Raw genomic sequence first — 24,046 nt, forward strand, 5'->3', positions numbered from 1 at the left:
ACAGGGACACGCTGATGTGCGGGAGCAGCACAGGACTTTTCACTTTTATTATAAAAATATCTTGCAAGCAAAAAGAAAAAAAAAAAGAAACAACAAAAAAAAGTCTGTACAAGCAGTCACATTGCTCCCAAAGCACCCCCAACTTCCCCCAGCCCCCTGCCAGCAGCCAGGGGGGCAGCCCCACACATTTCCTCTGCTGCAGGAGCCAACACAGGGCAAGAACCTGCATGTTGGCCCAGAGAGGGGGCACATGGAAGACATTTGTCCCCACGAGTGGCCTGGAGGGAGCCTGCCTGGCCCCCAAAATAGAGCTGGGGGTTGGGGCATGTAAGTCTCTTATAAACTCTGTAGGGGTTGGAGGGTCTTTTTACTGAGGCCTCGGTCTTAATCTCGCACATCTTATTCTAGTGTTAAGTACACAGCAGTACACCCACGTACAACACAAAAACATCGGGGGGTTCAGCTCTAAAAATTAACAGTTACATGTCAAACAGTCAAAACATGTTACATGGTACCTGCGGGGAGCTCCCGGGGGGGGAGCCAGGCTGGGGGGACCCCGCATGCTTTGTACAAGCCTGGGGCAGTGCTGGTGGGTCCCGGTGCAGGGCAAGGCTGTGCAGAGGAAGATGATGATGATGAGAAGGATACTTGGTGCTGGGGAGCCAGACCTGGAGCCCCCCTGGACAGCAGGGTGGGGGCTCGGCTCGATGGCCTTCCAGCCTCTTGGCCTTGGGGCGAGACCGAGGTCCCGCAGAAGGGACACTTGGGAAGAGAGGCGGACACTTCGGTCCTTCCTTTAAAGCCAGAGTGTGGTGTCCAGGCGTGGTGGCAGAGCCCCAGAAGGCAGTGTGGGGGGCCCTGCTGGTCCCGGGGAGCCGTGGGCCAGGCAGTGGCATCCCCATGAGAGCTGGTGTAGAGGCACTGTACCTCTCCCCTCAGTCCAGCTGGAGCTTTCCAAGGAGCTGCTGCTCCGCTGGTTGAACCTGCTCGTGGGCAAACCCGGCACACTGAGGCTGAACGACTCCCAGGGGGGGTCCTGAGGGGATGGAGTGGGCAGCCCTAAGACCAAGCTGGCCCCAAAAATCAGGTCTCTGTGGATGGGAGATGACCCCCCACAGTATCGCGGGTTCCACTTCCATCCTAAAACACAGGTACCGCAGCACATCTTCACATCACTCCCAGTGCTTCCAAGAGAACCCTCCCAGGGAGGAGCAGAGCTACCCCCCACGGGACAGGGAGTCCCAGCAGCCACTGCTCACTTCCTGGGGATCTGGACGCTGGCGTACTCGGAGCTGGCCTCCTCGGGGCGCGGGGCCGGCCGCTTGGGCGCCTTGCTGAGGTGCACCATGTCCAGGTCGGCGTAGGTGAGGTTGTCGTCACCATTGGGTGCCTGGCTGGTCTGGATGCAGGCGTACTCCGACTGCTGGCCCATCTCCACCATGCGGCGGATGGTCTTCCTCTCCTTGTCGAAGTTCAGGTCTGCATAGGTCAGGTTGTTGGGGTCGGATTCCTGTGCGAGACACCAAGAGTTCCTCCTCTGGGAGGACAAGCGAAGACCTCCCTGTACCCATCACCCACTCACCAACCCACAGCTCCATGCTGGAATCAATCCCACTGCAGCTTGTCTCGGGACACCTCAGTCTCCCTGCTTGTACCGGGGGAACAATGCCAGCAGCCACCATCCTGCAGTCATGCCCTACCCCATGCTACAGCTTCAAATCATGAGCCACCCTGTCACCCTGCCCTGGTAGGGATGGGCTTCAGAGCCACTGCCACAATGCCAGAGCCACCACTGAAGCCACTCCATCACCCTGTCCCAGCAGGGCCAGCCTGCCCAGCGATGCCCACGAGGGAGCTGGCAGAGCCTGGGTGGGATGGACAGATTGCTGCTGATCACGATTTAGCTCGCAGCTGCGTCACCAAATGCAAAATAACTCCACAAATAGCCTGGCTGGCTATCGCACAGCTGGTTCTCCAGGCAGCACAAACCCAGACTTTACTGGGAGGAGGAGGAGGAGGGACAGCGAAGGCAGAAAAGATGCTGGGAAGTGGCTACCCCATTCCTGGGGCAGCTTCTCTTCCATCTCCAGCCACAGTGTGGAGACACCAAGAGGTTTCACTGGGGAACCACCACCCTCCACTGGAGACACTGAGATGTGTCACAGGGGAACCACCACCCTCCACTCCCATCTCTGGTGTCTCTCAGCCACTCTCCCTCCACAGTCCCAGAGTGAATGGACCCACCTGCATCGTGGCCTCACTGCTCTTCTCCGGTTCATGTAACCTGGAAGGGGGAAAAAAACCAGACAGACAGACTGAGTGCCCTGTTGCCTCTTCCCTGGTGATGGAGCAGCTGGGGAGGTCAGATGCAAACTGAGGACCTTGCAGCTGCACCCAGCAGGATGGGTCCTGAGTGTTTGCTCATGTGCTGGTCCAGCTGCCTCTCTGCTGGCCAGAGACCAGCTCCCACATGCCTGCTCAGCCCCACCACAAGCCAAAAATCACCATGGGAGCAGAACCCCAGCCAGGGAGATGGGCAGAGCCCATGCTCCTGCCTTCCCTTTCACAAGTTTTGGGGATCCAGCTCTGTCCCAATCCTGAGGGACTCTGTGGCTAGAGGTGTCCCGGTTGGAGTGCCCACAGGATACCCAGTGACTAGAGGAGATCTGCACTCACCTGGCAGTTGGTGAGCTTTTACCTGCTGGAAGAAAAGTAGTTTAGGAAAGAAATAATCCAGGAAACAACATAACCTCCCACATTTCCCCAGGCATGGAGCAGAGACTGCTACAAGGGCAAGGACACATCTCTTCTCAGAGGCAAGTGCCTACATTTCCCTGGAGTTTCACTCCATTCCCTGCAGGAGAGGGCAGGGGTCAGACCAAGCAGAGCTTTCTCTGCTGCCTGCAAATAGCCAGGTCACCTCTATCCGTCATCCCACCGGGCAGGAGCCACCAGGAATTGCCCAAGCACTAATGTGAGAGAGAGAAAGGAGGAGCTTGGGAGCAGCTGCCTCCCTGCCACACACTCAGCTCCCTTACCCTTGATCTGCTTTGTCCGGATGAGGTACAGAATTGCAGCCACCAGCAGGGCCAGCACCAAGCAGACCACAGCCACCACAACATAGATGAGCAAATTGCCTGAAACATCAATGAAAAGGTCACCTTGGCACAAGAACCTGGTACCACCAGTCCCTGCAGACTCACAGCTGGGGTTGGCCCAGTTACACATGAAGTCCCAAGGAGGACAGCTCGATGCTGGCCACTATCACACCCTCCATCCCCCTGGTACAGAGATTTGGTCCTTCAACCAGATTTTGATGGGACTTTGAGCTTTCTCAGGGGGTTACACCATACAGCCACCCTGGCAGGCACCCCACCCAGCTTTGACGCACCACTATTTATCTGGGACCACTTGCTTGGTCCCTTCTCATCCGGGCTGGCGATCCACAGGATGGCTGACTGGTTGACAGGGGCCTGATCATCATGTACCACCAGGCAGGTGAACACAGACCCATTCCTCTCCTCTGTTGCTTGCACCTCCACCTGGCTCCTCAGCTCCAACAAGCCCTGGTGCAACAGCGATGGCCGGGAGTTGTTCTGCACCTTCATCTTCATCCCGTTCTCCAGCCAGGAAACAGCCACATTTGCTGGGTAAAAGCCCTTCACGTGGCAGGTGAATTTCACAGTCTTGTTCAGCTCAATGGGGCTCATCTGGTCAGGGCTCACATCCACACTGGGGGAAACTGGGAAGAGAGGCAGCGCCTGGTGTCTGACATCCCTGGCTCTGCTGCCCGCAGGGTGCCCTGTCCCCACCCCATGACCCACTGTACCCACTCCAGGACCCCCAGCCCCACAGGAGCAGGACACCCCAGCACAAGCGCCCCAGCCCTCACCTCTCAGGACTCTGTTGAGCTGGTACATCCCCCGCAGCAGGGTCTCTGACGCGGAGTGCTGCACCTCACAGATGAGCCGTGAGGGGACGTCACCCTCCCCTAGGACCACTGTCACACTGCTGGACATGTTGTAGGATTTCTCCCGCCATTCAGTGACCTGGGGCAGCTGAGATGAGATGGGGGCCCTGTCCTTGAACCATTTCACGCTGATGTCTTTGGGAAAGAACCCTCCAGCCGTGCAGTTGAAAGCCACTGATTGCCCCGGCCCCGCTCTCTGGTTGGGCCCAGACACGATCGGGGGGGAGGGTTGGGCTGTGGGGAGAAGCACAGGGCTGTCAGACTCTGTCCCCCTGCCCAGCCCCAGGTTTGCAGGGAGCAGAGCATAGGGATGGCCCATGGCATCCTCTCCTGGGACCAGCCCCAAAAGCCCCCTCCCCATCCCTGCTCACCCTGAGCAAAGCCCACTGGGCTGGGCTGGGCTGGGCTGGCTCCCCCCAGGAGCTGCTCTGGGATCCCCCACTCACCAAGCACAGACACCTCTGTGCCAGTTCCACGCCGAAACACCACATCTCCACCGCTCAGGGACTTGGTGAACTTCACACAGTAATAGGTGCCGACATCCTCGGGCTGAACATCCCTGATGTGGATGGTGAAGTCTGTGTCGGATCCACTCACGGCTCTCGTCACACGGGGAGCAGAGCCCGTGTCCGCATAGATGGTCCTGTTCCCACTGCCCCAGCCCTTCAGCCACTTCACAGGACCAATTTCACTGTATCCAGAGATGGTGCAGTTCAGGGTGAGCGTCTCCCCCGCTTTCACCGACACTTTGTCCTGGGGCTGGTGCACCTTGAAGTCCTGACCCCCCTGGGCACCTGCACCTGGGGAAAAACCAGACTGAGTCTCAGCTGGTACTGCACATCCAGATGCCCCATTGTTCTCCCAGTCCTGGGACATGCTGAGCACCCCGTTGTGTTAGCAGGGACCATGGGTCACAGGGCTGTCCCCATGCCAGGGAGCCTAGGGCAGAGGGTGTGGTTATGGGCACAGTGCTGTGCCCACAGTGCTCAGCAGCAGAGCCGAATGGAGCTTTGCTCAGTGAGTGCCTGCCATGCTCTGTTTGGCTAAATCATGGAGCAAATCCCAGCTGCCCACGCCTCTGGGCTGCCTCCACGGCCACCTGGCTTTGTCAGCCAGGAGAAACAAGGGCACAAAACAAGGCACTCCAAAGAGTGCCTCTCACTGGTGTGACACCATGTTTTCTGCCCTGAATCTTTCCCATTTCTGTATGGAATCCCAGCCCTGGTGATGCCAGTGGAGCACAGCCACCCCCATCACCAGTGCCAGCCAAGCAGGCACCATTCCTGCTCAGCATCAACCACAAGGAGCCATCTCAGAGCATCTCCACACCAATGCTCCCTAATCCAGCTGCCCGCGCCTCACCTCCCGCAGACAGACACGTCCCAGATGATCCCCACTACACATCCATGGGTTACCCAGGGGTTAATTTTGTCAGTGCTTCCCATGCCAGTAGAGTTATTGCAAACAAATTCGGTAAGATTTCAAAACTGGTCACAACATTTTTAAGCCACATGAGGAAAGAAGCGAGGAAACCAGTCAGATCCACCTGCTGACAGCAGGGCTCACCACTGCAGCCCCAGAGCTGGAGTGGCACCCAGAACTGGTGTCATGGTCACACAGAGACTATTGCCTTTGAGAAGGTAACACTGAGCAGTGTGGGGAGCACATGGACCAGCACACCCCACATCCCTCATACCAGAATCATGGAATCACAGAATCCCTTAGGTTGGAAAAGTCCTCTAAGATCACTGAGTACAACCATTAATGGAACACTACCAAGCCCATGACTAAACCATATCCCCAAGTGCCTCATCTCCATGTCTTTTAAATCCCTTCAGAGATAGTGACCCCACTACTGCCCTGGGCAGCCTGTGCCAGGGTTTGACCACCCTTTTAGTGAAAAAATTTTCCCCAGTATCCAAACTAAACCTCCACTGGTGCAACTTGGAGCCATCTCTTCTTGAGCTGTCACTTGTTACTCAGGAGAGAAGAATGACCCCAACTTGGCTACAACCTCCTTTCAGGGAAACCCAGGGCAGTGACTCCTGCCAAAGCTGCCTTTGGGACACAATCTCCGGCTGGATGCTCCCAGGAGGACCCACAGTAGGACAAGCTGCTCTGACTCCTCAGGCCACAGCTGGCTCCCACAGAGACCAGAGCTAATTTTTGGCAGCTGTTAATCCCTCCTGACTCTCAGCGGTATGTGCCGTACCCACAGATGTTCCTGCTGTTCCTCAATGTGTGGAATTACTCGATCCCAGTGGTCAGAATTACCACAAGCAGTATCTCCAGACTCCTTCAGTTAGTCTTTTTGCTTTTTTAGTCCACAACATCCCCAGCCAAAACCTTCAGCCCTCGGTGTTTCCCTTCAAAGGCACATCAGGGTTAACGTGGCAGCAGCACTTGACACCAGAACATGTTTTTTCCATAAAACAAACACAGAAGGATGGAGCTGGTTTGTGTCTCGTCCAGATGTGTCGTTCAGTCTGAGACTGGGTCTTGCATCCAAGCAGTGGCAGTCTGGCCATCTGTGAGGTGACCCTGGGCTTCTCAAGTGACACCCAAATCACGGGGAGCAGCCCTGGAGCAGAGGCCTCGTGCACTCCTTGTTCTGAGCATGGTGCTGACACAGGGCACACACTGCCGGATCTGCTGCTGTGGCATCTCCTGAACTTCTGCATCTCCTGAGCTTCCCCATCGCCTGCTGCCCCCAGACCTTCCACAAGAAGCGGTTGAGAAACACACGGAGGAAGTTTGAAAGCACAGAAGCACCATCACATCATCCGCCTCTTGATGAGCCCCTACATGAGGATGTGACGCAGGCAGGGACTGGGCTGCCATGGGCACCGGGACTGGCACCCCCAGCCAACAACTGCACAGATCCCCCAGCCCCTACATGCACCTGGGGGGTCACAATGCCAAGTGCTCACTCCACCAAACTGAGAAAACCATTAGCAGGTAGCACTGCAGTACAGCAAGGGCCCTGTGCCCTGTGTGTGCCCACAGGAGCAGGGGGTCAGGCCCCCCCCCCACCACACGGGCTCTGTGCCCCGTGATGAGCATGTTGCTCACTGCTCCCCTCTGCAATCTGCTGTAAAAGCAACTTCTGGGGGGTGGTGACCCCTCATGTCCTGTTTAGGGTCCCCTGCACCAGGGGCAACTGACTGTGCCGCCCTGCTTAGCCCAACCTGAGCAAGCTGAGTGCCTCCTCTTCATCCTCCCTCTCTCCATCTCTCCATCTCCCCACAAGGCAGGCGGTGTGCCGAGGGGCTGAGCTGAGGAAGTGCCTACATTGGGGCCCCAGAGCTGACCCCTGATACCAGAGCATGGTCAGGGTGGGCATCGCTCAACCCCAAAGCTCATTTCTTGTTTGCAGTGATGGGTCTCAGAGGAACATCCGCGTGAGCACTGGGACACTGAGCTGAGCGTGGCCAGGTGCCCTGCCCGTGGCTGGCTGCCACACCTGGTGGGCAGCACGGGCTCCCCACTGCCTTGGCATGAGGGTCCTGCCTTCCTGAGATACAGGGATTTATACCTGCAGGCAGCAGGCACACCTCTCCCAGAGCCCAGATTTGCAGGAACGTGGATGGTCTGTATGCATTCCACGTCACCCAGCCCACGTTCCCTCCTCGCCGGGCAGCGGCGTGCGAGCACCCTGTCTGCCTCCTGTGCCCAGGGATTAGCAGGCACAGAGCGTGCTGTTGTCCAGCGACAGGCTGCGAGGTGCTTTCCTGATTGCTGCTGCTCCCAGAGGAATCGGGAACAAAGGGCTTCGCGCTGCCGGCAGGGCTGCCTGCCCCTGAGGCTTCACTGGTCACAGCACAAAACACCGCGTGGCTCCAGGCAGCCTCTCGGACAGGATTAAAATGGGGCTTTGGGGTATTTGTCCATGTGTTCTGTTCCGAGCCATCACTTCAGAGACTCCCCCCATCTCTGCTCAGACCACCCCGTTCAGGGTTTGCTGATCTACGACACGAGCTCCAGCCATGACCCACCACAGTAACACCTCCGCAGGACCCACTCACACCTCTCAGCCCAGGAGCAGGAGTCCCCGGTCAGACCTGGCTTCTCCTCCTCTTGCCTGCACCCAACACCCTACATCAGGACCAAGATGAGCCCCCACCTGCTCAGAACCATCTCAATCCCCTGCAGCAGCACCCAGCAATGCCCTCACCCCCTGGATGGGAAAACACAAAGGGGAAGTTGGTAGAAAACCCCAGAACACGCAAGTTAGAAAATGCAAAGTTTCCACCAAAGCTCCTTTCCTCTTTCCCCCTGAACGCAGCTTCTCCTTGCATGCAGCAGATGCCTCCCCTCCTCCTTCCCCTTTCAGGGCTCTCAACTCAAGAACTGCGGGACCAGGAGCCCATCTGAGCCCCCTCCCAGCAGCTCACAACAGGCTTGTGCACTAGGAGTGGGATGCTGGGAGTCTCTATGCCACAAGCACATGGGACACCACAATTTTTCACTCTTTCAGGGCAAACCTGCCTCCCACCTGCCACCAAATGACACTATTTTCTTCGACTTGGATTTCAAACTACCTGGAATGGGAGCGCGATCCTCTCGCCTCCAAGATCATGGGGCATTTAGGTGCTCTGACCCTGTAATCTGCTCTATCCTACACTCCAGAATTAGCCAAGGGTTTTAGAGCCCTGAAAAGCATCACCTGACAGTTCCCATGTAGGTGGGAGCACCCTTGCAGTGCAGACCCAAAGCACTTCCAAGCCCAGAGCAAAGGCAGGAGCTCGATCTGGCAGAGCCTTCCTCCCTCCCGTTATTCAGTTTAATTTGGGAGCAAAATAATCCCAGTTCTCACTGCAGTGCAAGTTTTCCGTGTCGGTGACACATTTTTTTCTATATTCCACCTTTTGAAGTATTCGATACTGAACAGATTGCAAGAGGCCGGGGTTTAATTCAGGAGAGGCTGCTTAGATGCTTCCCGATAAAAATAGATTTTTTTCCTCTGAAGGAGCCGGATAAGGAGCTCTGGGATGGCTGTGTGCTCCAGAAACAACGTGCAGCTGGTCACCGGCATCCGAAGCCCCACGGTCACTCAGTGAAGGAACAGGCCGATGGGCAAGAGAACCCCAAAATAATCCTGCTGGAATTTCACCTGCAGCAGTGCTGCTGGTGGCGGAAACTAACAGGTGCTGCCTATAAAAGGCCTGGAATCTGCTGTTTGGGGAAGCCAAGGAGAGCCCCAGGGATAGCTGTCAAGCCCCGAGCGGATCCCGGGGCGCTCAGGGAGGGCTGTAGTAAAGGCTGTGTTTTACATCTGTGACATCAGAGGAAGCCTCGGCTCACACACAGCCACCATTTCCAGGCTGTCTTCCTCCAGCATCAGCAGAAATTCATCCCAAGAGCCAGAGCCCCAGAATCAAGCAGAATTCCCCTTTGGAAGAGGCTCTGGGAAGCGCAGCTGAAACCCTCTATGGAGACACGGAAGGGCTCTGCAGGGCGCAGGTTTCACAACAGGACTTTGCTGTTTGGCTTCCCAGGATCTCAATGCCTTTGCCCTACAGGAAGGTCTCCTGCAGGACCTTTTCCTTTCCTCTTTGCTTCTGCAGAAGCTTTTGGAGCAGCTGGCAGCAGGAGCCTGGGCCAGCTCTGCTGGAGTTCAGCTTAGTTTGAGCCATGGCCCAGGAGGGATTCACCATATGGGGGAAAAAAAAAACCATCCTGCACGCTTGCACTTGAAATAAGGGATGTGAACCACCCCACAACCCAGGGCTTTCTGCCCCAGGGTGGCTCTTTTCCCATGGCTGGCTTGAAAAAACGGGGTTCTTACTCCAAGGCCACATTTCATTAAGCTCAGGAGCTTTGCTGGAGCCATTCTTTCTCTCACTGGGAAGTCGCACTCACCGCCAAAGTCTTCTTGGCTCTCAGCAGCCAGAGTTTTCAGTTTGGGGCCAGCACTTCTCAGTTGTGATCAGGCGACTCAAAGCAAGGCGTGTTGTGCTGAAAGCATTTGCTTTCTGCCCAAGTTTGCATCCAACTCTTCGCTCAAGTAAAGCTTTGATGGTAAATATTTCCAGTGGGCTTGGGAGAAGGTGGTTTTCCCCCATGGAGCCTGGGCTGTGCTGTTTGTAGTGGGATCCGGCTGGGAAGGGTGCGAGTTGGACAGACCAGGCAAAAAGCTCAGCAGCAACATGCTCCTGGAATTGTACCAGTATTGCCCAAGGTTTGCCCCAAGAACCTTGTCCCTCCACTGGCAGGAAGGAGAGCGATTCCTTCGCAATTAACACCCGAAATGAAACATCCTAGAAAGGAGACATCCTTGAAAGCAGCAGCCACCACAGGGCTTCGTTCCTGGTGGGACCAGAGACTTCCCGCTGCCGAGAGGGGAAGGGAAACAGATGGGGAGCGGCACACTCTGACTGGCTGTGTCCCCAGCATTTATGGGGGACTGGAGGAGATATGAGCCCTGGGGAGGGCTGGGGAACCCTGAGGCCAAGGTAGCCCAGCGCTGGGTGGTGCCCGTGGATGGGCACACAACAGTTGGGTAGAGAAAGAGCCCACAGGGGGGTAGCAAGAAAAACAAGTTCCTGGCAGAGGAGACAGGCAGCACTCACCAGAGCCTCCCCATGCCTGCTCCACCACCATCTCCAAGAGGGAATTTGGGCTGCTTGCTGAGATTTGCCTCTCCCATAGCTGGCAGGGGGTGCTCTCAAATGGGTGGGAACAACATGCCTCTTCATGCCCCTGCAGAATTCCCTGTCTCGCTGGGAAGGGGAATGTCTGCCTGCCTGCCTTGAAGTTTGGTTTGAGAGGAGCCGCCGAGCGAGGGCCCCGCGGGAGCCCCTCGGCCATCGCCGCGCTCTAGGTCATCCCGGGAAAGGTCAAACCAGCCGTGCGCGGAGAGACGGCGTCATGTCGCGTACCGGAGGTGTGCGGGAGCAGGGAGAGGAGAGGATGGGGGAAAAGGGAGGACAGGACAGGGAGAGAAGGGGGGGGAAAGGGCAGAAGAGAGAGGAGCAGGGTGGAAAAAGGGGGAAAACAGGGCAAAGCAGAGGAGAGGAGCAGCGTGGGAAAGGCAGGAACAGGGAACAGGACAGAGCAAGGCAGCAGGGTGGGAGGGAAAGGGAGAAAACAGGGCAAAGCAGGGAGAGAAGCTGGATGGGAGGGAAAGGGGGAAAACAGGGCAGAGGAGAGAGGAGCAGGGTGGAAAAAAAAGGGAAAACAGGGCAAAGCAGAGGAAAGAAGCAGGATGGGAAAGGGGAGTACAGGACAGAGCAGCAGAGCAGGGTGGGAGGGAAAAGGGGGAATAGGGCAAGGAGAGGATCAGGGAGGCAGGCAGGAGCCATGGCTTACCGGGCAGGGCGAGCAGCAGCAGGCAGGGCAGTGCCCAGGCGGTGCGGCCGGGATCCCGGGGATGCAGCTCCATCGGTGCGGGGAGCGGAGCCCGCGGCTTCACAGCGCGGCCCCGCGCCCGGCTCGGCGGCTGGATTTGATATGAAGGGAAAAAAAAATAATTAAAAAAAAAAATGAGAACTGCAGCTGGCGAAGCAAATCGCTGTTCTCAGCCCCAAAATGAGGAAGGAGGCCGGGCTCCCCCTCCTTCCCCCCCCCTCGCCGCTCCGCGGCGGGCGGGCAGCGCACACGCCACGCACCGACACGGACCCGCACCCGCGGCCCCGCCGCCGCCCGTGGGCACCGGGCCGGGCTCGGCTCGGCTGACGGGGCCGCCGCGGCGGGGCCCCGGGCGGGCGCGTGCCCCGGTGCCGCGCGGAGCCGCCTCCCCTCCGCCGCCGCGCCGCCTCCCGCCGCCGTTGCCGTGGTACCGGGGAGGGACGGGGCTGGCCCCGGTCTCGAGAACCCCTCCTGGCTCTCAGCAGCCGCGGTTTAGCGCCGCTTCCCCCCGGTGGCGGGGGCGAAACCAGCCCCGCCCGCCCCGGGGCAGAGTTCTCCGGTCACCCCGGTGTGCGGCTGCCTTAAGGTGGGCTGGGAAGGGACCCCCGGGACCGCCCGCCAGGAGCCCCGGGGTGCCCCGTCCCGCTCCGCCGGAGCGGATCAAAGACGGTTCAGTAGCCCCAGGGCTGCGGAGAGGGGGATAGGGATCCTCTAACGCTCCACAGGCTGCCAGTGTGACCACTGTTTCGGCACGGCCACAGCCCAGCATCCCTGCGCTGGGATTGGGGTGCAGGGGCACAGCCTCGGGGGTCCCGAAACCCAGGGACCACCCAGGGGACCACCTGGGGCTGGGTCAGGACAGCCTATAGCAGAGGCACAAGCAGCACACAGCCTTGGGGGTCCGAAGTGTCCAGGGACCACCCAAGGGACCACCCAAGGCTGAGCCATGAAAGCCCGTGCCAGAGGCACGGGTGGTGTTTTGCAAGTGTCACAGGGATGGATCAGCTTGGCCCGCGAGGGTCAGAGCAAAGGGGGGACACTGGTGCAGCACAGGCAGTTGGAGGGTGGATGGGGAGGGAGAGGAAATTCCTGCACAGCACACAGGGAGCATGGGGACATCCCCTTGATGTCCCCTCAGCAGGAGCCTGTGGCAGGGAGGGCCGAGAGCCTGAGGACAAGGCAGCTGTAATGGTAGACAGGGCTGAGGAGGAGGGTGTTTTGGTGTCAGCATCCATGGGATGCGTGTCCCTGCACTGCCCTGCTTCTCCCTGTCAAAAAGTCCTTCCCAGAGAAGGCACAAGGACACATTCTCCATTGCCTGCACCTGTCACAGCTTCTACAACTGCCTGTGGGCACTTCAGCAAGGCCAGGACAGGTACCTGGGATGCAGATACAATGCTGGCAGCTCCCAGCACCACCCTGCTGTCCCCTCTGCCCTGCCAGGGGTGAGGTAGACGCTGTGCGGAGCAGGAGCTCCCAGCCCACCCAGCATCACCCGCAGCACCCCCAGCAGCACAGATCACACCGACCGCTCTCCTGCTCCGGGCCAGGTCCCTGAGGGCAGCACCAGGTGCCGTGCTGGGGGACCGGCTGCCGGCTCCCCCCTCCCTCCCTCTCTCCCTCTCCAGGCAGCCGCCGGGGCTGTCGGCTTTATTTAGAGCCTCGCACAAACACACAGCCGAGATATCTGAAGTGACTTGGCACCATCAATCTGCGCACGGCGTCCGCCCGCGCATCCCCGGCCCCACCAGCCTCCCCCTCGGCCCCAGCTACGCCCACGGGGCACATCCAGCCTTAATTTAGCGCTGCTGGGAGCTAGGAGCAGCTCCCCAGGCATCTGCACTCACCTTCTTCTGGGACTCACCAGCAGTGGAGGATGCACTCAAGGGCTGCAGCCAGTGCTGCTCCCACTGGAGGAGCATCAGTGGCCAGTGCTGCTCCTGAGAAGCCCAGTGCAACCATCATTTCCCTTCACATAGCTGGTCAGAGTGGGAGCAAGGAGCAGGGACCCAGGGGAGCCCTCAGATTTGGCCTTTTGCACATGGGGTTAATTGCCTTGCACAGGGATGGAACATGGAGACACATCCCCATAGTCCACAGGTTCCTTCCCAAGAGGAAGCAGAGGGGCATGTGCTGAGTTCTACTCTCTGGTGACCAGCGACAGAACTAGAGGGAACAGCGTGAAGCTGTGTCAGGGAAGTTTAGGTTGGATATTAGGAAAAATTCTTCATCCAGAGGATGGTTGGGCACTGAACAGGCTCCCCAGGGAAATGGTCACAGCACCAGCCTAACAGAGCTCAAGGAGCATCTGGACAATGCTCTCAGGCACAGGGTGGGATTGGTGGAGCTGCCCTGTGCAGGGCCAGGAGTGGACTCAATCCTTGTTGGTCCCTTCCAACTCAGGATATTCCCTGGGATTAGCAGCAGTTTGTGCAGCTACCCCATGATGGGCAGTGCATCTTAGTGGGCCAGAGTCCGGAAGGAGGGACCCTTGGGGCAAGGGGGTTCCCAGCAGGAGGGGAAGCACCAGGGACACGCTGCAGCCATTCACAGCCACCTTTCCTGGTTATTTTTACATGGAAGCACAGTTCCTGGGGCCTGGCTGCCTTCAGCCTGTCTGGGCTGTTCTGCTCAGCGTTGAAGGTTCAGACAACCTGTTTTGAGGCGATTGCAGAGCAGAGCCAGCCTGCACACAGGCAGCAGAGCACTCGGGAAGGGAAGTTAGAGCTTAAAAAAAGCTCTGCAAGAGAAGGTACGGCGCGGAGCAGATGGTGCGGCGCGAGCTTCCCGGGAAGAGCTGCTATTGCTCCCCATTAGGAAGCATATGGGCAGGCTCAGCTGCCTCCCCTCCTGCCCACGGCCCTTCCACTCGGCATTGCAAGGGCCCTGCTCCAGCACAGGGGGTTTGGAGGGTGCACCCCAGTAGGGCAGCACCTGCCCCGTGTCAGCCAGGGAGCCTCAGGGAGAGGAGCGTTCAGCTCCTTGAGCGCCCGAGATGGAAGGAGAACGCAGAATTTTGGGAGTGCAACGCTGCCATCACCATCATCCTTCTGCACCGAACACCCACGGCGAGCAGGAGGCTGTGGTGCTGCTTGGCAGGGCGGGCAGCACTGCCAGGCTCTCCGTGCTGCCAGCGGGCACACGGGCTGCGCTCGCTTTGCAGCGTCTTAGTGCTCCAGCTCAAAACCACTGCTCCCCCAGGGGGGATTCCAGAGACCCTGGAGGATTCCGGTGTCTGGCTCTCCCTGGCCCTGGGAGCCAGGCAGCAGCCAGCATGGGGATGGGGCGGCGTTCCAGGGGAGCTTTTCAAGAATAAGTTGATTTTCACAGCTTTGAGGCGCAGCGAGGAACTCGCGTCACGCTGCCAGCACCCGTTTGGGGAAGGCATGTGCTCCGTGTGGTGGGACTGGGCTGGGCTCAGCCACCCCCACAGGTTTGGGTGCTGGGGGGTGGCTGGGAAGGCAGGGCTCTGCTCTCCTTCCCTGCTCCCACCTGGGGCCAGAGGCTCAACATGCTTTTGCATTCCCCCATTTCCAGATGGGCGGCAGAATCTGTCCCCTCCCCAGGAAAGGGTGAGGATCCTTCCCCACACAGGGACCCCCCAGCCAGGGCAGCAGCACCCGTCAGCATCCAACAGGGACAATTACAGCCTTGCCAGGGTGATCCCAGTGGAAAGTCTTGCAGCACTGGTTTTGCCCAGACTGTTCTTTCATCCCTTAAGCACCTGCCTGTCTGATCCTCTCCCAGCCCCAATGGCCCCTGGGGACAGCGGTGGCTCACTCATCTGGAGGGGATTCACAGGGGATGGAGACAGAAAAGGTTCCAGTTCCTGCCCTGCAGAGCCAAACCCGGGCCTGTTAATGAGCCACATTTCATAAACAATGGAGGTGAATGCAGTTCCGTTCCCTGCCTGGGAATTTCTCCCTCAAGATCCCCACTCCAGCATGGGATGGCACAGTGGGAAGGGTACCAATAGCTTGACTGACCACATCATATCAGGGCACAGCAGCTGTCCCAGAGGGCTCAGTCCAGACTCAAAACCCAAACCAGCTCAGTGATAAAGGGAAAAAAACACCAATACTTTGGACATCAGCCTGGAAAACACCCCAAACTCAGTATCCAGCAGTGCAGTTCTGGAGCTGTGAGCACAGAGCTGTGCCCAAGCACCAGCGAGCAACCAACACCCGTGGGAGCCCTCCATCATAATGACTCAATGATCTTAGAAGTATTTCCCAACCTCAATGATTCCACGATAAACACAAAGAACAGTGCACACCCCCATCGAGGCACGTGGGGCTGCTGGGACTCACTGCCCCAGGCAAGCTCAGAGCCACCCAGGTGTATCCTGGCCCAGTCCCAGTCCCAGACAGGCCCCAGCCCAGCCCCAGCACCCTGAGAGGTGCTGCTTTCGCAGCTCACCACAACAAAACACCATGTGGGACCACATCAGAGCACCAAGCCTACACGAGGTCTGCTCTGGTACCCACAAGCCAGCACAGCCTCCCCAGCACATGCACGGGGCTGGGCACGTTCACCCCATCCATCCTCCAGCTCCAATCCCAAATTTCAAGAGCCCCCCAGCTTAAGAACCAAGTGGACACATCCTACAGCCCCTCTGCTTCTCCTCACCACCCCTCAGGCTTCAATCAGAGCTCACAGAGGGCTTTTAGCTTGGAGGAAAAACACACAAATGTCTCCTGAAGTTGGGAGCACCAATTACACTGCTGATATTTAGGGCTTCCAGCACAACAAATGGAGCTTCAGCTTCATTAGGTACCATGCCAATTTAATCCAAGACATCCAGTACAGGGGGAGCTTAAATTAGTTTATCTGATGTTAACTTATAACAAGCAATATGTTACTGTGGGGATGGAAGGAAGTGACCTGTGAACTGTTTACATGGACCATGACCCATGGAAGAAACACACAGAGCCCTCCAAACACTGATTTAAGAAGCAGGGGGATGTATCCTACCTGTCTCCTCATACTCCTGTCACAGCACCCACACCATGAACACTATGCAGCTGGGGATAGGGGCACCCAATCATCCCTTTATATGGGAGAGGCCCTCGGGAGAATGATGAGCTGCAGGGGCTTTGTTATGGCTGTGATTGCCAGGAGAAAGGTGGGGCTGGGCTGTGGGGGATGCTGTGTGAGCCGCCCGTGCATGGGCTTTGCCCCTCACCTTTTGGGGATTTCACAGGAACTACCTGTAATTGTTTTGGTCAAGCTTTTATTGGGTGATTTAGGAGTTACAGCTGAGTTATTTCAACTCTCTCACGTGCTTTTCAGAGCTCTCAGGCCCTGTTGGTGCAAGGGAGGCGTGGGGTGCAAGTGGGGAGGAGGTGAGGTGCTCCCTGGCAAGGGGGATTTTCCCCTCTGTGCACACTGGCCAGACCTGCTGCCCGTTCCTGTCTCCTCCTTAGGGAGCAGGGCTCTGAATCACAGCCCACTTAATTTAAGTGTCCCTCTGCCACTGAATTAATCCCCTGTACTGCTGGGATCAGCTGGTTCCCTCCAAGCCTCTGAAATGACTTTCAGAGAGGAGGAAGGAGGGATGTGGCACTGCCTGCCCACGCTGGGCTTTGCTGGGGTTGGAGTGATGCTCCAAGTGCCCTCATGGCATTCACACGCTGTCACCCTGGACTTCAGCAGTGGCAGCAGAGCCTGGACAGTGTCAGACCACCACTCACCAACATCAGAATGTCTACCACTGTCAGACCATCCACCACTGTCTGCCAAGCAAGCAGGGAAGCCCATGGGCTACAGCAGGGACTGTATCCACAGTGCAGCTCACCCATCCCAGGCCATGCTGTGCTCCCAGGCTGCTCCCACCCGGCAGCAGTGCCCTACAGGATGCTGCAAACCGGGTGACTTGGCCAGGCTTCCTTAATGGAGCCCAGCACGCTCTGGGGGAATTCCTCATGGCTGTGTCAGAGCAGGAAAGGTGGTTTATATCCTGTGCCTGGCCTGGAAGCGGCCCTGGCTGACCTGGGATGAGGGGGTTTAGGGTGAAACTGCTGACAGGCTGGGAAAACCCGTCCACAGGGTCAGCTGGGAAGGACAGAGCTGGCAGTGCCAGTGCCTGTGTCCAATGAGGTGCCCTGAGCGCTGGGAGGGCTCTGCCAACCTTTGCTCGCAGGCAGGATCCTCCCCCTTGCTCTGGAGGAAAGTTTGCTCACTGTGGGTCTGCAACATGTGTGGTGCTGCCCAGGAAGTGGTGGAGCCACCATCCCTGAAAGTGTTCAAAGAACGTGCAGATGTGGGAACATGGCTGAGTGGTGGCTCTGCAGCACTGGGGGAATGGTTGGACTCCAGGATATTTTCCAGCTGTAACTGATGATCAGGGCACAAGACAGCCCCCACCCAGGGCAGCTCATTGGGGTTACAGGGTGGCCCCAGCCCTGCATCCCTTGTGCCAGTGGTTGCAAAATTCAGGGGCTGTAGGGAAATCTGTGCTGTCTGGGGGGCACAACCAAGCTCGCCTCAGCTCTGGTGGGGTCCAGAGCCACAGGCAGCCACAGTGCCATGGTGGTGGCCTCAGGACCCTTTCCCAGCCTGGGAAGCAGTGCTGCTGTGGAGGAGAAAGTGGCAGGGAGGGGAGGGGATGGCAGGCAGGGGCAGGCAGGGAGCTCCAGCCATGCAGGAACATTTCAGAGCTGGGTGTTAATCATTGATAGGTTTCTGGGAGCTGTTTGAGCCAAAGCCTCCCTCCCTGCTCCAGAGGGGGAAGCTCTGCACTGCTCTGGCCCGTGGGGATGTGGTGGCAGTGCCAGTACCCAGATCCCCCAGCACACAGGCAGCCCCATGGGGCAATGCTGGAGAAGACCCTGGTCTCCCCATGGCCATACCACCAGGGCTGTGGTGGGGCAAGGAGCCTGGCCAAGGGAGGTGTGATATCATCTCAGTTTTCTTCTGGCTTCTTCAGTTTTTTTGGTTTAGTTTGTTTTTGGTTTTTTTTTTTCTGCATCCTCTCCAAGTTCTCTGTTGATTGCAAATCGTTATCATGAAAGCTCATCCGAGGCTGCAGCAGCAGATAACGCTGCACTGCCGGGCCGGCGGCTGGAGCTCATCGAGGCTGCGCTGCCTGAGAGTCCTGCGGCAGCTGCGGGTGGAAATAGAACTGCTAACGTGGGGGATTGATCATGTTCAGCCACCTCAGCCCATCGCTTCCTGCTCGGCAGAGCCCTCGCTGGGAGACGCTGAAATGCAGGCTCAGTGGGGGAATTTGCACTGTGGGATGTCAGCACATGGACACTCGTGCCACTGGAGCTGGGGAGATGCCCCATGGAGGGCTGAGACACGGCACAGGGGGTGCAGGAGACCCGGTACAACCCCATGTTACCTTTACTATTATTACCAAGGGTCTGGCAGCAGGAGCTTCCCTGGGGTCATTTGTGACAGTGGAGGATCCAATGCCTCACAAAGGGAATGGCAATTACACCAGGATGCAGGGGGGATGTGCCCCCCAAAACAGCTGGACCGAACCCTGGAGGGGAGTGCTGACCAGTCCCCAGCACCATCCCCAGCCCTGCTGCTGGGCTGTCCCTGTGGTGGCCATCTCCACACTGTCCCCACAGCAGCCACAAGGCTCAGGGGCCTCATGCCAGAGCTCTTGACTCCTTATTTTGGCCCTATTGAGACCAGGCACTGCCTGACCCAGCACTCTCAGCTCTGTGGAGCTGGGGCCATTCTGGTCCTGCTGCTGGGAGCTGGGTGGAGAAAAATGCTTCTCCAAGGGATTTGTGTTGGTTTGTCCTTTTTTTTTTTTTTTTTTTTTTTATTGAAGTTGAAAGGCAATAAAAAGCTGGAGGATTAATTCCGGCTCTGCAGGATCTACCATGCTCCCGGTGACTGCGTCGCTCCAAGGGGCTGGCCCTGATAAGGAGCTGCAAATCCGAGCTGCCAAGTGCTGCCATCCCACCATAGCCTCAGAGGGGGATCAGGGATTTAGAGGGTCTGTGTGATGTCTAACAGGTTTAGAAAATATTGCCTGGGATTATCCACTCACGGTGGTGACCAGAGACCTCTGAGCTGCAGCAGATGCTGGCACCAGCTGATGTCTGCTGAGGGGGTTCTTGCATGCGGGAAACCTGTCCTGCGTGTGTTTGCATTGGTGTGCGTGTTCACACCTGTGCACACGCGTGGATGGACGGCTCTGGGACAGGTTGTAGGTGTGCATGGGGCCGGTGGCCCGGTGACACCGCGGGGGCTGAGCCGTGCCCGGCCCCCCACGACTGCCAGCCCCGTGCTGGGTCTGGGGTGCCAGGATGGAACCGCGGGAGAGATGCTCCAGCCTCCGCTGCGCTGCAGCCCTGTAACAGCAGCTCTGACCGCCAGAGTTAACGATATCCACCCAATTAGCTCAGCCTAGCCCCAAGGATTAGCTGATGGAATCATCATCCCAAAGCGTAAGCAGTTAACGCTGCTAATTAGTCATCGCGTGAATCCCAACCCAACCACTAACTGCAGCGGCCGCGGTAGCCGTGGGCTAGGGGTGATGCCCAACCGGCCGGGCTCTGGGAGACGGGAGCTGTTTACGGAGAATTTGCCGGGCTCGGGGATCCGTTATTTTTACACGTTGCCATAGCTACTGATACCATTATAAAATTAAGCCTGAACCATGCGGAAGAAATGGATCTGTCAGAAGGAATTATTTTCGGGAGCGCGCTGTGGGTCCGAGCGCTGCCCCCCCCAAGGGCCGGCGACGAGGGGCCGAGCCCGGCGGGGTGATGGGGGTCCCCGCATCCTGCCCACGGGCACGTCGCTGGGCTGAGGCGCCGGCAAGGCTGCGGAGCTCCGGGATCGCCCGGAGCCACCGGCGCCAGCACAGCCCCTCCGGGCTGGCAGCAGCACTGGGCACGTCCGGGGCGAACAAAAGCCCGCTGAGAGGGAGCTTTCAGCCCGCGCCGTGCTGCCTCCCGCAGCGCCTGCTTTCTCCCTTCTCCTGCCTCTCTCAATATTTTTCCCTTTCCCTGCACTTCTCCGCAGAGGGACACTTGTGCCGGGCTCGGGGGCTGCCAGCGCTGGGGCCACGGCCAAGCACAGCCGCACTTTAAGGTCGCTCCCTGGAGCAGTGGGGAGCTCCAGGGACCCCACAACATCCTGCCCTCGGGACAGGGAGCTCTCCAAAGGTTTTCCCTACCCTGAACACTTCTCCCTGGAGTGTCCCCAGGAGCGTGCACAGCTCACTAGGGGTACAACGTACATGTGGCTGTGGGGGGCACCAGGACCACTCCAGTGTGCCACCAACAGCTGATCCAGCATGAAGAGCCCTTGGCACCCCAGTGCAGGCAGGAAAGCCCCTCCTGCCCACCCTGGAACCCTCACGCAGGCACTGGCAAGACCCAGCATTGCAGCTGGATCCGCCCTCCCCGTGCTGGCTCCAGAGGGCGATTGTCCCTGACCAATGTCCCGTCCAACATCGAAAGCACAAAGTGAGTCTTTCTTAAGCACTGGATGTTCCTGTTTGTCCCACGGCCCTGGAAACCCCTTTTTAATCACTGCCAGTCTTGGCCTCATGGCGTCCCACAGTGAAGGACCGCACGGGCCAAAGGAGTGTTGGGTACAAAGGATGTGACATTTTCATTTTCACTGCCTGCCCCCTCTGCCTGTGATAGAAGAGGTGAGGAATGGTCAGAGGGCAGCCCCCCATCCACCCCAAGCCCCTTCAGCTCCATGGATTAAATGAAAATGATTCCAGGTCTGGCAGAGAGGTTCCCACTATCAATAACTGCAATGGCACAGCCTCCTACTAGACACCAGAAAATCCACAGGGACAAGCAGCATCTTCCAAACACCTCCTCTTCTTCTCAACTTAGAGCTCTGGACTGCAGTCTGGGGGTTCCAGTTTGCTTTGTGGGCAGGGCCAGGCAGTGCCCAGGAGTCCACCTCCTCCCCAAACACCCCGGTGTCCCAGTGCTCTGGGGTGGCTGCCTCATACCCTGGCTGTCACTGGGACTGTGCCTGGGGGGCTGGAGAAACCCCCACTGGGCTGGTGAGGGCCCTCACTCCATCAGGAACCCTGGAGGGGACGAGGCTGTCAGTGAGGCTGTGGCACTGAAACAGTTCCTATGACAACCCCAAATCCCAGACCTGTTCATCCCCTTTGGTGAAAATCCACAACAACCGTGAAACCGGGGAATAAGATTCAGTAGTAAGACGTGAAATAAATCAGGACCAGTGTAAAGCATGTCACCGTTTTACTTTGGCTTTGTTCCTTTCCAAGGAAAAGCCTGAGAAACCGGGAGCTGCAAAGGGGTGAGCTAACAGGTTTGGAATCGGAGAGAGAAGGTTCTGACCGTGCAACATTCCAGAGCTTCTCCTTCCTGTTCCCTCTCCTGTCAGGAGCCCAACCCAGGGATGACAGTGGGCATAAGCGAAACCCTTGGGGCATTTTTTGGGGACAATCAAAGTGTCTCCGAGACCCTCTCCCTTCTCTCCAAGCCCCTCAAGGCAGCTGGCTGCTCCTTCAGCTCCTTCTGCTGCTCCCTGCTGTGTCCTGGCACACCATCCCCATGGCATTGCCTGGTTCTTTTGGTAGCACAGGGTTCCCCTGGCATCACAGGGTGCTTGTGGCATTGTGGGGGCCCTGTGGGGTTCCTGTGACATCAGATGCTCTTGGACCCATGGCCTTTTGGGGGATGCTGGTGTGCAAATGGATCAGCCTGTCTCTCCCTGGGGATGGGCTTGTGCCCACCACAGTTACATGGTGGAAAGGACAGGGATGGAAATGGGGATGGGGACAGAGCAGGGGTGCAAGGGTGTCTTGGACAGAGAGAGCCACAAACCAGGCCCTTGGCTGGAGCCACTTCCCTGTCAGCCACTGGAGGGGACCAGTTGGAGCAACACTGGCTCCAGGAGACGATGTCCCTCAGGCACCTATTCCTGTGACAGACACTGCCACCGTGGAGGATCTCTGCTCATCGTGGAGCCGGAGCGTCCCGGGGCAGGGCATGAAGCATTTATCCCTGTCTCTCCCTTTTTCTTCTTGCCCAGCCCTGGCTTCAGCACAGCTAAGAATTGTCCCACTCCCCATGAGTGCAGTCAGCTCTCTCCTGTCCCCCAGGACACCAGGGAAATGCCTGCAGCCCCCTGTTTCAGCCAGCCCACACACTAGCTGAGACCACGCTCTTCCTCAGCATTAATTAAACTACTGCTGCCCTCCCCTTGCTGCAAGGACCAGCCCCCTCCATCAGCCACTCTCTCCAGACTAATTGCTCTCTGTTATTCCATGTTTTCTGTCATGCTCCCCCTTGGCTCCTGGCACAGCCCATGCCTCCCACACTGGCTCCCCAGCACAGCACAGCACAGCACAGCACAGCACAGCACAGCACAGCACAGCACAGCACACAGCACCACCCTGGCAGGCCCTGACAGCCCTCTGGCACTGGCACCTCCAGGAGAAAATTCCCACCTCCCAGATCAGACGTCCGTCGGAGCAGTCCCTGAGCATCCCCTGGCCACCCAGACACACATCCCAGTGCAGCCCAGCCCTTTTTCTTGACTTTGCCATCCCATGGGGTCCTGGCACTGGGCTCACACATCACGCAGAGGAAAAGCGCAGCTAAACCTGGCACAATACCACCCTGGGGTGTCCGTGCACAGGGTTCAGCAGCAGGACACAGTCCAAAACCTGTTTGGAGCTTGGTCTCCCCCCTGGGACACCAAGCCTCTCCCACCACCCATCCAGGCACCACCTCAGCTCCATACTGAAGTGAAGCCTCTGCCACCTTCACTCAGCCCTGGCTGTGGCAGGAGGAGCCTGGTGGGTGCCAGCCTCAAACCCCAGCGTTGCCCTGTGCCCCCCAGCCATGGCAGCTCCCGACCTCCCACACACCCCTCTCGTCTTGCTCAAGTACCCAGCGGGTGACTCAGTGGGATGTGACAACCAGCGGCACCAGGAAAACACCCCAGTGAATCCATGACCCCAGCAGTGCCTGACACTGCCCCCAAGCGAGGTGTTGCCCCCCAAGCCAGGTGTTGTCCCCTGAGGAAGGTGCTACCCCCTGAGTGAGGCTCTGCCCCCCGAGCGAGGTGCTCCCCAGCGAGCTCCTACCTTGTGTCCGTGCTCGGGCGCTTGTTTGTGCTTTCACTGCCGGCACACCCCGGGCTGGTGGCTTAAAGGATTTTCCTTTAATAACCACCAAATCCCTCCCCTGGGCAGTAAGCCGCAGACCTGGGCCCTTTCCTAGGTGCAGAGCGCTCCACCGTGCTCTGCTCGCTCCCTGCTTTGCATATGCTCCTATCAAACTGGATTTCCCCACTCCTGATCCAGCCCAGTACTTAAAAAGCTCTAAATCCCCTTGAATTTCATTTCCCCTGGTCCTCGAGGTCTATCCCCGGTTTCGGTCTCACCCACATATTTTAAATATTCCTGTTCACAGCCTTGATGTGAGATTTCCGCCAGTTTTGGTGTCGTCCCTGTGCAGAGCCCGGGCAACCCTTGTCCTGCTCAGAGCAGCCACTGCCTTGGCTGGGAAATGATCCGTGGCATTGTCATGGCTCCACTGAGGATCCAGCACTGGGGAAAGCTTCGGTCTGGCACTCCCACCCCATAGCCCCATGCTGAGGGGGCCAGGTTGAGGACAGGCACTGGATCCCTGCCCTGGCAAACTCCACCCCCCATCACCATGCCCACAGGGTGCTGAGCGTTCCCGAACTGTCTCTGAGAAAGAACTGACCCCAAACTGTCCCCAGGACACGTCCCCAGAGGAGGGGACTCTT

General features: G+C 58.1%; 1 protein-coding gene across 10 annotated transcripts; it reads right to left on the reverse strand.

The window, feature by feature from the left end:
• Positions 1–17: 17 nt before the first annotated feature.
• LOC127477873 (tyrosine-protein phosphatase non-receptor type substrate 1-like) lies at positions 18–23,815 on the reverse strand. 10 transcript variants are annotated; one of them, XM_051802915.1, is made up of 9 exons: positions 23,678–23,815; positions 11,282–11,411; positions 4,417–4,770; positions 3,893–4,204; positions 3,392–3,742; positions 3,039–3,137; positions 2,677–2,698; positions 2,245–2,284; positions 18–1,510 (listed from the first exon to the last, which is right to left on the reverse strand). In XM_051802915.1, the coding sequence occupies exons 1-9, from the start codon at positions 23,681–23,683 to the stop codon at positions 1,256–1,258; spliced, it is 1,569 nt and encodes a 522-aa protein (XP_051658875.1). In that variant the 5' UTR covers positions 23,684–23,815; the 3' UTR covers positions 18–1,255. The 10 variants fall into 10 exon arrangements, with proteins under 10 accessions (XP_051658875.1, XP_051658874.1, XP_051658881.1 ...); XM_051802914.1 differs by having other exon boundaries at positions 2,677–2,701; XM_051802921.1 differs by having other exon boundaries at positions 2,677–2,701; positions 23,682–23,794.
• Between the last annotated feature and the right edge of the window lie 231 nt (positions 23,816–24,046).

The sequence above is a fragment of the Manacus candei genome, unplaced genomic scaffold (genome assembly GCF_025592945.1).
Source record: "Manacus candei isolate 608988 ecotype Guabito, Panama unplaced genomic scaffold, ASM2559294v1 h1tg000057l, whole genome shotgun sequence".
NCBI classification, from domain to species: domain Eukaryota; kingdom Metazoa; phylum Chordata; class Aves; order Passeriformes; family Pipridae; genus Manacus; species Manacus candei.

Bases quoted from the DNA above. Each gene is read 5' to 3' on its own strand.
- LOC127477873 (XM_051802911.1), bottom strand. From the start codon at position 10,780: ATGGCCGAGGGGCTCCCGCGGGGCCCTCGCTCGGCGGCTCCTCTCAAA. The intron at 2,702-3,038 runs GTAAGGGAGCTG...CTTTTCTTCCAG, and splicing joins CCGGACAAAGCAGATCAAGG to CAGGTAAAAGCTCACCAACT. The intron at 2,285-2,676 runs GTGAGTGCAGAT...TCCCCCTTCCAG, and splicing joins AAAAGCTCACCAACTGCCAG to GTTACATGAACCGGAGAAGA.